This window comes from Scleropages formosus, chromosome 9 (assembly GCF_900964775.1).
Source record: "Scleropages formosus chromosome 9, fSclFor1.1, whole genome shotgun sequence".
Lineage (NCBI taxonomy): Eukaryota > Metazoa > Chordata > Actinopteri > Osteoglossiformes > Osteoglossidae > Scleropages > Scleropages formosus.
Genome location: NC_041814.1, coordinates 31,330,758 through 31,345,351, shown reverse-complemented (window position 1 = coordinate 31,345,351; position 14,594 = coordinate 31,330,758). Strand labels below are relative to the sequence as shown.

The 14,594-nt window shown below is 40.5% G+C and overlaps 1 protein-coding gene across 5 annotated transcripts; it reads left to right on the top strand.

The window, feature by feature from the left end:
• Nucleotides 1-1,521: 1,521 nt before the first annotated feature.
• On the top strand, nt 1,522-9,101 carry LOC108922808 (NACHT, LRR and PYD domains-containing protein 1-like). 5 transcript variants are annotated; one of them, XM_018733172.2, is made up of 14 exons: nt 1,522-1,734; nt 1,821-1,914; nt 2,728-2,817; nt 4,037-4,138; nt 5,023-5,048; nt 5,175-5,321; nt 5,416-5,447; nt 5,769-5,839; nt 5,926-6,140; nt 6,630-6,877; nt 6,994-7,113; nt 7,403-7,547; nt 8,123-8,164; nt 8,263-9,101. In XM_018733172.2, the coding sequence occupies exons 1-14, from the start codon at nt 1,680-1,682 to the stop codon at nt 8,520-8,522; spliced, it is 1,647 nt and encodes a 548-aa protein (XP_018588688.2). In that variant the 5' UTR covers nt 1,522-1,679; the 3' UTR covers nt 8,523-9,101. The 5 variants fall into 5 exon arrangements, with proteins under 5 accessions (XP_018588688.2, XP_018588687.2, XP_018588690.2 ...); XM_018733171.2 differs by having other exon boundaries at nt 5,172-5,321; XM_018733174.2 differs by lacking the exon at nt 5,175-5,321.
• The last annotated feature ends 5,493 nt before the right edge of the window (nt 9,102-14,594 follow it).

Below are 14,594 nucleotides of genomic sequence, written 5' to 3'. Positions count from 1 at the left end.
TGTTGTCGCAACCATAAGGGGGGGGGCAGGAACCAGTGTTGCAATTTCTCAGACCCACGAACATCTTTGTGTGAGTATATTCCTGCATGACAGAACAAATTCCACATTTAAGACCATAAATTGCTGCAGAGCCCTCAAGGAAAATACCTACACTAAACTCAACTGCTTTGCTTCTTAGAAGCGTAACACTGTAAGTGGCTTTTCCTGAAAACCGTCAGCTAAATGTAATTTAGATTACTTTTCTTCTAAACAAAAGGACATATTAAAATATTTAATGAAATATTTGTTTTATACCAACAATATATTTTTCAATAATCACAATATATCTTCATTTAACTGTAGCCCCCACGCAGTTTGTCCCCCATGTGCGGTTGGATGTTTGGGGTGGAAAATGGTTATGTAAATATGCAGGGGGTTATGGTTTTGTAACAACGTGACGTTTTCTTTGGTGTTTCTTGGTGGGAGAGATGTCATTTAGGGACTGCCCAATTAGTGCTGGTGGGGAAAGTGCTCGCGACCTTGTGGAGCCGGATGTTCCGGGAGAGAAGGGAAAGAAGAGGGAGTAGGAAGGAGGGTTGGAACACCGCGTGGGGAGAACGGGAGGTTTTTTTTTTGTTTTTTTTGAGACCGGGCTAGGAGAACGAGCCGGTTTTGGGTTCGTTCTCGCTCGGGTGTTTGGGGAAAAAAAAAAAAAAACGGCGCGAGCAACACCCAGCCGGCGTGCAGTCAGTTAGGTTTGAGTAGTTAAGGGAAAGAGCGGGAACGGAGCACGTGCGTGTGTGTGGGAGACACCGCGTTGCACCTAGTTTTTTTCGGAGTTGTGGGACAGTGGAAGTGTTAGGGTACTTTGGCCAGCGCGACTGGACCGCGGAGAGAGCGTCGCCAGGACTCGCCATCATCGCTCCATCCTCGCTGGAGAGAGGGTGGATGTGAGGACAGGTTGAGGTCGCTGTCGGTTTCCTGCACCGCACGAAAACCGTGTCACGTGAGTAACGGCGGGAATTTCCCTCGGTGGTGGACAAGCGAGGAGCTCCAGACTAAAAAGCGCGCCAACGAGACGTCGTCGACGACGGTACCAGAGACTGAGTCATATAAAAAAAAAGAGAAAAAACCCGGCACAAAAAAAGTGTTCGTTTGTTGGTGTGAATATGTTTGTGTGGACGTTTTACTTAACTTTGTTGGTGTGAATAATCATAATGTTTATTTGTGTGGACGTTTTTTATTAAATGTTTGTTGGGTTTATTTCACCTGAATCTTGACGGTCCCTGTCTGTCAGTGTGGGTGTGAATGTTTTTTGGGGAAAGGAAAAGGGGCTGAGGTTGCTAGTGTGATGCATGGGAGGTTTGTACTCACACAGTATGTATAACAGTAGCTGCACGACGCTAACTGGGCCTCTCCTCACCCTGGCGAGAGTCATACCCCGCAATTGGGGAAGCAACGGTACATGCATCCCAAAGTTGTGTTGTAGACACCACCGATTCACCTCCCATGCTAGTAATATTAAAAAAACCTCAGAATTGAGTGGGTGGGCTACATAACTATAGATACAGTAGAAAGAAACTGAAAAATGATTGTAAGTAGTTTTAATATTGTCAGAGTAGAACACTGGGGAAAATTAATTTCTTCATTCTTTTTGCTGTGGTTTGGGTCACGGCGCTCCAGAGCCTGTTCCAGAATCAATGGGTGCAAGCACGGGAAGGATACACCGTGTACGGAACACCGATGAAGTGCAGGGTAAACACACACACACACATCTCGTGTGAGTCTGAAATATAAAGCAAGACTCTAACAATCAAAATCCTGTTTTGTTCTGCTCTCAGAAGCCCCTGTTGGAGGGGAGGTTGCAGATCCTGATTCGGAAAGTAAACAACCTGCTGTTCTTCGGGATTTTGGACTACTTGGAGGATCGGAAACGTAACTGAAATTTCAGTCTGTAGTGTCTCTGTGATCAGAGTAAATTGATACAATGGGCCGTGGCACCAATAATAAAATATTTCTCCGTAGCTGTGTTGCGGCCGACGCTAAGAAACAACAAAAGACTAGAAAAAGATCAACAAAAGTCACAAGTGAAAATCCTGGCAGTGAATTGTTTCTCAAGTATTAGTCACTTTTACGCTTTTGCAAAGAAAGATACAAGGACCTCCAGGTGCTGGAGCGTTTCTCTTGGCAGGGTGCTCAAGGCAGTTTTGACGGACTACCAAGTTTGATCGAAACTAGAATCGCGTGTCTGTATGCAGGTTTCTCCTTCTGTTGATACAACACACTTTTTGTATTGTTCTCTGAGATATATGTTGGTTTGGAGAAAAATGTGAGCTAAACAAAAAGTAAGAGTTACTTCACAATAGTCTGACACCCATTTCTAGAGCTTTGCAAAACAATTTCTACTTATTTTTCCTGGAATTAATGTTTCTGGATCTTGAATGTTTTCCCCTGTGTCTTCATTTTTAAGTTATCAATGACTGCGCCAGCGAAGAATTGATTTTACAGACTGACTACATAATATTTTGGACACAACATCAACAGCTAAACCAAATAACTCCAAAAATACTAATTTCAAGTCATCAGTCAAGTGTCTGCAGACATTAGTGCTTGTAAATTAGGAAGCTCAATAATAATAATAATAATAATAATAAACTCTCCTTTGTTTCATCCTGTGAAACCAACTTGATTTCATCTTGCTGAACCATGACTTACGGTCACATGTCTCTGAAACCTTCAACAACACAGGAATGATGGTCTGTTGACACGTCTGAGGAACAGAAAACCCAACTTTCAGAAGTTCAGAGGATTCTCCAGACATCACCCGAAAACCCCCAGGTGTGTACACCCCCCTGAAAGTAACATCACACCAGCAGCTCTGCTTTGTGCCTGGAACACACCTCCCGTTTTCGATCCGAGATACAGACGCTTTGCTGTCAGCAGTTGCCATCAGCAATTAGAAATAAGCGCTGCAAAATAATTTAGCATTTTTGATGGTATCATATCAGAATGATTTCATGTAACCTGTGAAGTCCATTCAGAAGTTCTTTGCTGAAGTCAATGTATTCAGTGAATCCAGCTTTCAATGAAATGCAAAATACAGTGAAGAGATTTAAAAAAGCCTTTTTTGACACTATTTTGAAGAAGAAAATTTATGCTTAATACATGTTTAATAACACTGAACACTGACTTTGGACTTTTGGATTTATGATTTCAGGTTATGGCAACATTTGAGACAGTCTTTCAGTTATAAACCATATTATTATTATTTTTTTATTTTATAGAGTGCTCTTCTCACGTAGTGACACACTTATTATAGAGCTACAAGTATACAATTATATAGCTACAAGTATACTGGAAACATTTCACCCCTATAATTGCTCTTCTCTTTAGAATCTAACAGTCTACTCATGTTTGAAGTTCCCATGTATGTCCTAAACATATACACAAAACCTGAGAAGAAATAATACAGGTGGTCCTCAATTTTCGACATTCCGACGATCTCATAGTACGTTGACTTTTCTGTTAGCCTGATGCTGTATTATATAAACCATTAACGTGCATGAATGTTGCATGGTATGACAAGGATTTGCTATATTTTTTCAATAATTTTACAAATTATTCATGTTTAAAACGAACAGAAGCGTGAGCAGTTAATACTATCTTACGGAAGATGCAGCAGTTGACAATGAAATGTTATGAACATCAGATCTTAAAAATAACATGTTAATGCAACGGCTGTCATTAGTACAGGTCATTGTAGGTCACGTGTCGTAAATCAAGGAGTACCTGAAATAATAATAATAATAATAATAATAATAATAATAATAATAATGTTGCTACCCTGCAATGGATCTGTTCCACTAGACAGAGGTAAGTGCACAGTTCTATTCAAAATCCTGAACTATTTGGGGTTCACACTGTTTTCTCATCTATACTTCTTTTTCTTTTCCTCCCCTATTTCCTCATGTTTTGTAGATGTTGTTTACAGAAAATATGAATTGTTTTGTTTATTTTTCTGAACATTCAAACATCACAGCTTTTTATTCATGCGCAGCTCATGCAAAAGAAGGACAGATGCTCAGGATACCCTGGATGTCCAGCCATCTCCACCACCTCAAGAACATCCTTCACCTCCAAGTCTGCTTATGAGTGTGGAGTATGAATACTAATCTATCCATGTTCATATTACAAAACAGTGAGAGACAAATAATCTCTGATATGATTTAAATTGTTTGGGTAAAGTTACAGTATGTTCTATCGTGTTTGCCATGTTTTTCAGTTCACTGTATGAATACGGAACATACATTCTGAACACACACACACACACACACACACACACACACACACACGCTTTCTGAACCGCTTATCCCATACAGGGTTGCGGGGAACCGGAGCCTACCCAGCAACACAGGGCGTAAGGCCGGAGGGGGAGGGAACACACCCCGGACAGGATGCCAGTCCATCACAAGGCACCCCAAGCGGGACTTGAACCCCAGACCCACTGGAGAGCAGGACCCGGTCCAACCCACTGCGCCACCACGCCCCCCTTACATTCTGAACATTGCACACATTATACTACAGTCATTAGTTTTTGGTTTAATCAAGAGCTTCAGTCTTTACAGCTTGTTTCTTTCAACATTTACAAAGCTGTTTTTTGGTCAGTCAAACCAATTTACGGAAACAGCAGATATTTAAACCATCATGTAAGTGGTTCATCAAGCATAACATTTACTGAGTTTTGTTTAAATATGAGCCGGTCTGGAGTTCGAGTCCTGCTTGGGGTGCCTTGCGACGGACTGGTGTCTTTGGTGTGTCCCCTCCCTCTTCGGCCTTGCACCCTGTGTTGCCGGGTTAAACTACGTCTTGCTGCAACCCTGTTCAGGAAAAGCGGTTTTGGACCCTGTGTATGTATGTATGTATGTATGTATATATGTGTGTGTGTGTATGTATGTATGTATGTGTGTATTTCCCCACATTCCATATTCTAAGTGCATGAAGATTCTTTTCTGTTACTTACTTTCCATCTTTTGCTGTTTTTAGTGGTACTGAGGATGACCCTTACAAAGGTACGTATCTTTAGCTCTGCCAGTCATCTCTCAGGGTCAGAGCGCCATTCTGGTTAAGCAGCTCTTTTTCTCCTACTTTCACCCGATCCAAATCAAAGACTTTAATAAGAGTTTGTCTTTCAGCAGTCATATGCATGGCTAATTGGGTAATAAAATATAAAGAGCTGCAAGATACAGCCACAGATGAAATAAGGATACCTTTGAAGGTGGTTTCAGAACACCACACTTCACCAGAAAAAGGAAAAGAAATGACTTTAAGAAGCAGTCAGCCAGGCAAGCTGCAAATTGTATTTCTACATTACTTGTGAAATTAAGCACTTTAAGGAAATTCAGGAAAGCACTTCTGAATGGTCTACTCTATTCCCAGTTGACAGATTCACAGCAAAATCTGCAGCAGAAGTAAGTTTCTCCTTGCTGATCTATATATCCTTCCCCATGTCCCTCACTTCATTTTGATTTAGTGTGGCATTTGCCAGACTATACACCACTACGTCGTTCTTCTATAATACTTCAAGTGAACTGTTCTATTAAAATGCAGTAATTATGTAAATTATTTCCTACAGATGCATGGTAACACAGTGGCTGTAAACTAAAAATGAATGTTTTTGCCTTATTTAAGTTAAACTTGACAGTTGTTTTTGACATTTAAAGCTTCCTTTCCAAATACCAAATACTTTTGCCAGTTCCGTTTCAACAAAGTGATGTACTTAAATGTTTCAGATGTCCGGATGTGAATTCCCCACTGTGATTACGCCCACGCTGAAGCAAAATAATGGACATGCAATTTACAGGTGAAACACATACAATTAATATGATCACATTATTTGTGATAATGAATTAATATTGATGGGAATAATACTAATTGCTTATATTGCAGTGTCCTGTGCAGTCAGGCGGGCTGGTTCCAGTGCAGAGAAACCCATCTGATGTTCAGAATGAAGGACATGGGAGAGGTGGTCTACAGCACAGCTAGCTGGGCTGGTACCTTCCACATTCCTACTGGGTGGACACCTGCTGGACCCTTATGGGACATCAAATGTCCTCAGGAGACTCTGTCTCAGATAACGTTCCCACACTGTGAAATTTTCACTGGTGAGTTTTAGTGAGACATATCAGTGACTATTAGGTTATTCTTCTTTATGCAGTTTAGTATATCTGCTCACAAGCGATGCTGCAGTAGATTGGAGATAGTTGGAGTATCGTCTCCATCCCAAGAGTCAGGTTGTGTCTTAATGTAAGAGATATTGAGAAAAAGTTAGACAGAAGAGAAACACAGAAAGTGTTTCTACACAAAATTATCACACACAAATAAAAATCAAAAAGTTTGATACCTGCCTTTGACCGTCATTTACCTTGTTTAGAACTCTGTGCTTGTTGAATTGAAATAGATCAGGGTCCTAATAAAGGTTCACCAAAGGTTCAAGTGTCTATGGTTAAATCATCATTGAAAGTCACAAATAAAACGATGAAAAGGTTTTGGCTGAAGATAAAATAACAATGAAAGACGGGACTGTTTTCCAGACCCACACATTGCTACTAGGAGCCATTGACCTTATAGCTGATCCTTGGTCTCTTCACCAGGGGAAAGGAGGGACTTCCTATCAGTGGCTCATGTGACCGTAGATGGTGTGGAGATTCTCTCGCCTTTGGAGGTGAATGATACTCATGTAACCATCAGCATCACTGACCTCTCCCTTTTTGGCCTCATCACAAGCTGGCTCTCCCATACAATTCGTGGCCAGATTCTGCTGTTCCTCAGACCAATATTTGAAGACCAGGAACGGATACTGAATGTTTTCTTACTCCCCAGTAATGTGCTGCTCACCCAGGTAAGCCATGTGTGTACAGCTGGAGCAGTGTCTTCAATGATGGACTAAAGGGCCATGTCTTGCAAAATACAAAATCCATTTGTCCACACCTTAACTTCCACATTCTCCCATTGCAGGTACAGGGATACCAGAAAGACAGCATCCACATCCCAACAAGTTCCGTCTGCACCCTCACTCATGAGCGGGAATACAGTGTGTACTGTGATTTGGAGGAGAAACATTACATTCAGCCCAAGGTAAAGACACGGGGTCTCATAAACCACAACTGATATTGCAAGGTTGTAATCATGCCAAAGGAGAGTTAACAAAATATTTTGGTATCAAAATTTTACCTAGTTCTACATATGCAATTTAAAGTATTTGTGTTTAATTATATGAGTTCACCAGTGCCCTTGAGCCCTTGATTTGAGCTTTACTTTGATTCATGCAGTGATGTTCTGTGTTGCATGTTTTGAATGGGGGTAGAAACTTGTATCTCATGTAATTCTTTTTGGAGAACCATACTCACTTTTTTTCTGTTTTAAGAAAGAGAAATTTTATCGCTTCATCGATGTAAACTTCTATCCGACATTTGAAGTTTTCTTGTACACGGATGTGAAAGACATGAATATGAAAGTCATGGACCAAGAGCAAGGTACAGAAGTGTGGAAACGCAAAGTGAAGTTGCCAGGTATACCAGCTACCGTGCTACCTCTCAAACTTCATCTGGCCTAACAGATAGATACTCATTATGTTACTTACTAATAATAATAATTACACTTACACACACATAGTCTGAAGCCACTTGTCCTGAGCGGGGTTGTGGCGAGCCGAAGCCTAACCTGGCAACACAGGTTGCAAGGCTGGAGGGAGAGGAGAAGCACCCCAGATGGGATGCCAGTCTGTCATAAGGCACCCCAAGCAGGACTTGAACCCCAGACCCACCAAGGAGCAGGACCTGGCCAAGCCCACTGTGCCACTGCCCCCCCTTTCCTGGAAATCAGTCCCACTTTTATTTATCCACACATTCTTGCTTGTTTCTTAGTGCTGACAAAGTTTTGAAGCTCTGCTTTTAATGTGAACTTACTTTCGATATGCTTTTCCTCTCTTTGTGTCTTTTCTGACTGAAGAGTGTAATTTTACTTTAAAACACGAAGGACCTGATAATAATTCAAAGCCAGTATAATAATTATTTAATGTCTTTATTTCAGTATAATGCTTGCAATGTATTTGCATTTTATGTTCAGTTCATGTGTTGTTTTACAGCCTTTGAAAAAATCCTAAGTCATCCTCTGGAGGCTGAGCAAGGTAAATATAATTTATACCTCTTACCTTTTGGTCCTGGTGACATGAGGTGAATCAAGTCAGTTTAAATGACCCCTTCATCACCTTGTCTTCCCTGCCAGCTGCTAACTTTGTGTACAAGCATAGGGCCACACTCATTGAGAGGGTGACATTGATGGACCCCATTCTGGACAAGCTGTCCACTCTGGTCCACCCAGAGGCCTGTGCCAAGGTACGAGCTGCAGCCACCAGCCAGGAGAAAATGAGACTTCTGTATGATATCACTTTTCGCAGTGGGGGAACTGAGGTGAAATCAAGGTTCTTTGAGATCCTCAAGGATATCCATCCTCATCTTGTCCAGGAGCTGAATAGCATTTATTAGGGTGTCATGTTTATACTTCCAAGAGGGTTTGAAATTCATAAAAATGATTGAACCCTCCAACTCCCCCATCTCCAGATGTGAAGAGCTACATTTTTGACACTAAAATGTCATTTGAGAACTGGTGGAAATGTTTATTACTCATAGTAAGAATGGTTGCTCGAAGAGCTTCTTCTTAGCCTCCACAGACCACTGCTGTGCAGCGTTCAGTTAGAAGACCAGGAAGGCAGGGCTCAAGATAAAATAGCAATATCTTGTTCTTCAGTATTACCTACTGTACATATTTGTTTCTCAATGATCTCTGTTCTTTAGTGTTTGCCAATCTGTATTTATTTGACCAAACTCTGTTGTTTGGTCACTGTGACATGAGGTGTTTGGTGGAATGGTAGAGTGCTGTTTACCTTTAGCATACAGAAGGTTGTCATTAATGTTCTAGTGCGATAATAATCGGTTTATATTAGGAAAACTTAAGAACTTAAAGTATTTTAAAAGTTCTAAGGAAAAAACACCTAGATGTACCGATAAAGGGGGGTGCGGTGGCGCAGTGGGTTGGACCGCAGTCCTGCTCTCCGGTGGGTCTGGGGTTCAAGTCCCGCTTGGGGTGCCTTGAGGCGGACTGGCGTCCCGTCCTGGGTGTGTCCCCTCCCCCTCCGGCCTTACGCCCTGTGTTACCGGGTAGGCTCCGGTTCCCCGTGACCCCGTAAGGGACAAGCGGTTCTGAAAATGTGTGTGTGTGTGTGTGTGTGTGTGTGTGTGTGTGTGTGTGTGTGTGTACCGATAAAAGAAAACAAAAACAACATCAGTGAACCTAATCCTTCATTTAAGCAATTCAAAAACTACACAAACTTAAAAATCTAAAAGGGGTCAAACCAAAAATAAAGTCTGTTGCACACCAAGTACCTCTACTAACTCTTATGCTATCTTCAGAAATAAGCAGAGCCGAAGCAAAAGAGAGATCCTCTGAAAAATGGCATAGGAAGTGTATTTAACTTGAAGAGAATCCCAATTCTCGGAATTGGTACCCAATAATATTCATTTTCCAAGGGTCAGAGATGATAAATGGACTTCCATTCCACATCAGAGACAAGGATGAGTGGCACACCAATGTGAAACCAAGGATATCTATGTGTTGTTAATAAGGAGTGCTAATGAACATGAAAGAACAAAGAAGCACAACCATGTGGGTATGAGTTACTGCACAGGGTCCAGGTCTTCAGTACAGCCACGATGGTGCAGATGAGATACACCAGAGCAACAGCAGCGTGCAGCAGTGTGTCTGTATTCCACCTCCTGGTGAAAGAGACCATGTTGATAACAAAGAATGTAGATTTATTTCAGAGGTCCGCAATGGACACGTCACTGCTGGATTCCAGTTCAACTGCTACAACAGTTTTTCACACATGATGTCAAGGTGTTTGAAAGTGCAAATCCTTGTGAGCAAAAAAATGTTTTGTATGACTGAAGAAATCTCTGTTCCAATTTATTCTGTGATAAGTGGAATAGCTCTGCTTTAGGAATTTACTGATTATCATTTACTGCTTAAAGAACTTAAAATTCAAATATAAAGTCTGAATTTGTACATATTCAACACATTTAGCTGATGTTTTTCTCCAAAGTGACTTATAATGTTAGTCTATCTACAATTATTTACCCATTTATATAGCTGGGTAATTGTCTTGTTGCAATTTAGGGTAAGTGCTTTGCTCATGAGTACTACAGCAGAAGGTGGGGATCAAATCTGCAACATTTGGGGCCAAAGGAAACAGCTATAACCACTACACTACCAACTGTCCAGATGTCCCTGTTGATAATGTTTGTTATACAAAGCTGTCAGTTTTTGTGTCTGGCCAATGATAAAAAAGTACATTTTTTGAATGGCGCTCTACTCCTTATTGAAGAAATCTTACCAAAATGAAGTGCTGATGCTGGAATTCACTTCGGTTGACACAAGAGCAAAGGCGCTTACAGACATTGTTGTAACCGTGAATCTCGCTGTGTGGTCTGTCGCTGTTGGCACAACATCCCTCTTTTGTGTAGCTGAAGAGAAGAGATATTTGAGGAGTTGACAGGGTAAAGGGTACCTCGGATGAGTTAAAAACACTGAACATGTATATGACATGAGTTTAAGAAGCACAAGGAGGGATTTATGAAGAAACCCACCACTTTCAGCCCATTTCAGTGTATACATAGCAACAATGTTTCCAGCAGCGAAAGTGGAATTAATGTGTCGGTTGAAAGGTCACAAACTTGCTTATTCAAAATTTAAGTGTTCAGTCATGTTTAATTATGTTTCCCTGCCTGGGGAGTTAGTGATTTAAAAAAAAAAAAAAAAGAAAAGAAAACTTTTTATTTGAAACATGATGGAAGGCTCATTTGCTTAATTTCAGTCTGAATAAAAATGAGATATCCTTCAACAGAACATCCAGCAATTGAAAGAGAAAGGAAAGTTGTGGGCAGAACATTCATTAAGTCTTCTGGAAATGTGTTCACAACCAATGTTTCAGAGCGCTTTCTTCCTTCCTAAAGAGTACAAACTGAAAGGTATAAATTCAAGTCCAACCAAAACAAAACATACAAGTGCATAACATGGCTTGTGGTTTAGTTGTCTTTTTAAAATCAACTTTTTGAAGTCATGTTGGTAAACTGCACAAAAGTAAAATTTCACATATCTTTGTTGAAAAATTTTCAAGGGGTAAGTGAAAATTCTAAAACTTGGAAAAATGTTTAAAAAAACAAGTAAAATATAAGCATTTTACTTTTATTTGCATTAAATAAATGCACATTCATACGTACGTTTTAAAAGTCCAGCTAATGCTCAAACACTTAAAACTAAGATGAATAGTACTTGTGGTCTAATATCATAATACCAAAAATCACATTTTCCATAAAGATAAATAAATACAGAAATGCTGTCAATAGGAAAAAGTAAAACCTTTTTACCTGTAGTTACTGTTAAGTACACAGGTGCGGAGTTAACTACAGTTCCATCAGTCTCCACCCCACAGCAGTACAAGCTAGAATCCTCCTTCTGTAGGTTCCTCATGGTCACTTTGAAGACTAAGTTGTCAGGATCATCAGTGATGGACACCTCACCTTTACTCTGTGGTGCGTCAGTGCGTACCATGGTGAGACAGGATGACCCGGTTTCACCTTTACACCAGTATTTCACATGGTGTCTAAATTTCTTATTATAGTGACAGCGGACAGTGACAGATCCTCCTGTCACAGCAGAGAACCAGCTCTCAGCCCTCACGCCCTGGATGCCTGTAGAACAGAAGTATATATATATATATATATAATAAATCCTTCTAACATTATATCGTTTGAGAGGCTGCAGAACAAAGTATATTGAAGTGAGAATGCTATATAAAATTAAGAAATCTGAAGAAGTGATATAACTAGGACATGGTAAATTAAAAATATAACCAGTTCATATGAAACCCTTAATACAGAATTAGTAGTATTATGGTTTTATGAAAAGTGTATTTACGTGGTTTGTGTCTTTATCAAATGGTTCACATCTGAACATCCTTTTTAAGTGTCATCTCATAAAAATGACGGAGGCTGCTGGAAAACCTTCTTACCTGCAGTTACTAATAAGTACAGAAGTCTTGATTTTTCCATAGTACCTTTAGTCTCCACTCCACACCAGTACCAGTCAGAGTCCTTCTCCTGCAGGTTCCTCATGGTCACATAGAAGACCGGTTTGTCAGGGTCATCAGTGATGGACACCTCATCTTCACTCTGTGGTGAGTCGGTGCGTACCATGGTACTACAGGATTCCCATGTAAATCCTTTACAGAAGTATTTTACATGGTGTTTATATTTCTGATTATAGTGACATGAGATGGTGACAGATCCTCCTCTCTCTGCTGACAACCAGCTCTCAGTCCTTACACCTTTAATAGCTGTGAGGAAAATATACATACAGAAAAGGTAAATAATTTATCAGAATTATTATCTGAACAACTTGCTTTTAATTTCTAATTGAAGAGCATCGAAGAGCACAGGGATGAAGCACAATGTAAGGCAGATGTAAAGTGAGACGCTGGTGTCAAAATTCCAAGTGACGCTATGAAAGAGCTCCTTTGGCATTACTACCCTGCAGACTGTCAGTCCACACTGCACACAGAGAATGTCATATAGCAGGATATGCAAACTCCACAGAGACTGAGCTTCAACTTACACCAAACAGCCCAGGCTCTGCAAGACAGTTGCACTACCTGTTACACCACTGTGGGACTATATGTTTTTTTTTTTTTTTAAGTGGATGAAAGATGAATTATGAAAAAAAAATAGTTTGACTGGAGGTCACTGTTGAGTGTAGCTGCCTTGTCTTTGTAGGACTGGTTCTGTGCCCCATGCTGAATTAGTAGTTACTGGTAACAAACAGGGAATAAGAACTACATACAAATCATACGCTCCTGGTCATCTTGTGTTCCAAAGACGCACTATGTACTGTTCCAATGAGACGTGTTTCTCTTACCTGGGAACCTGGTGAAGAAGAGGAGGACGAGGAGGAGGAGGAAAAGGACGGAAGCCATGGATATGTAGGGACAGACTGCAGCTCTCTGGATGCTGACTGTGAGTTCCTGCTCGTCCAGAACATCACCGTCCTTCAGCTCCTCGTTTGTCTCTCTGTCCGTTTAAGGAGGCGGTAAGAGGCAGGAAACACAAGACCCACCCCCTTCAAACACAGTTAACCACAAGCCATCTGTGATCAAAGGTGCTCAAGTGCAGAAATGACCCATCCCAAATGTGTGCGTAGATACAACGATACACACTTGTACGTTGCCTGCAAAAGGGCAATATTGATCTCAAAGTTCCACACATTCCATCCCACCACTAACCCTGACAGCACCTCACTTTACAAACTGTAGAGCGACAACTGAAGGTGCGAAAATGAACAAAGATGCATTGTTTCATATTTACTATGTGATTTTTATTTCATTAACTGTCTGAATTATTATCATTAGAACTTTTCTGACTCCAAAGCAAATGATAGTTTAAGATGTTCACAGTTTATTAAAACTAGTAGTGCAATCTGAGATGAAATAACAAACTGTAACATGCAAACTATGGCCTAGAGATCTTCAATATAGTACTGTATACAGTACCGAATATAGACCTGTATAGATCGTCCTACTTGCCATGAACTGAAACAATAAAATACAATGAAATAAAGTGGGCCTTAAAGAGGTCTTGAAAATGAAATTTCTTTTCTCATATTAACTGAAATTGCACTTGGGAGGCATTTTTGAAATCAGTTACAAAACCAGAAAAGTTGCATGATATCAGGCCAAAAGAGGCTAATGTTTGTTCAGATTTTTGCAAACTAGGCATGTGGCTGAAAAGTAAGCAATATTGTAAATGTGTCAGTTCTGTCAATGTCAGTATTCATCTATTCGTTCAATTCAGGGCTGAAATGTAAATCATTACAGAGGAAGAAACAATGCTGAAGAAAATATCATTTCTTGCACGTTTGCAAGCCACCACTCAAGAGACATTTGCTTTGTTAATGCGACATGTTGTGTTTTCTATTGTGTAAAAGTAATTAACAATTCAGCAAACAAAAATAAACATCTATGTGCAAACCACACGAGAGTGATGGCCTGCACCTGACAGGGCTCGACGATTTTATCATTTTGGCTGCCATATCAGCCCACACCATTCCCCATGACAGCTCATGTAAAGAACATTGAACAAACCGTTTACTGAGATGTGATATGTATATATAGTAACTATATCTATATATGTATATATACACACATTTAATATTATACATTTATTTATTTAGCAGGCACTTTCCTCCCATCTGAACAGCCCTTTTAAATTGGACCAGGTCTTGCTCTCCGGTGGGTCTGGGGTTCAAGTCCTGCTTGGTGTGCCTTGCAACAGACTGGTATCCCGTCCTGGGTGTGTCACCTCCCCCTCCAGCCTTGCATCCTTTGTTTCTGGGTTGAACTCCGGTTCACAGCGACCCCATTCAGGACAAGCCTCCAAAGCGACTTCCAGTTAACTCTATGTAGTGTTACTATCAGCCCTCACACCTTATTCACCAAGGTGACTTACACT

Bases quoted from the DNA above. Each gene is read 5' to 3' on its own strand.
- LOC108922808 (XM_018733171.2), top strand. From the start codon at position 1,680: ATGGGTGCAAGCACGGGAAGGATACACCGTGTACGGAACACCGATGAA. The intron at 4,139-5,022 runs GTATGAATACTA...TGCTGTTTTTAG, and splicing joins AGTCTGCTTATGAGTGTGGA to TGGTACTGAGGATGACCCTT. The intron at 6,141-6,629 runs GTGAGTTTTAGT...TCTCTTCACCAG, and splicing joins ACACTGTGAAATTTTCACTG to GGGAAAGGAGGGACTTCCTA.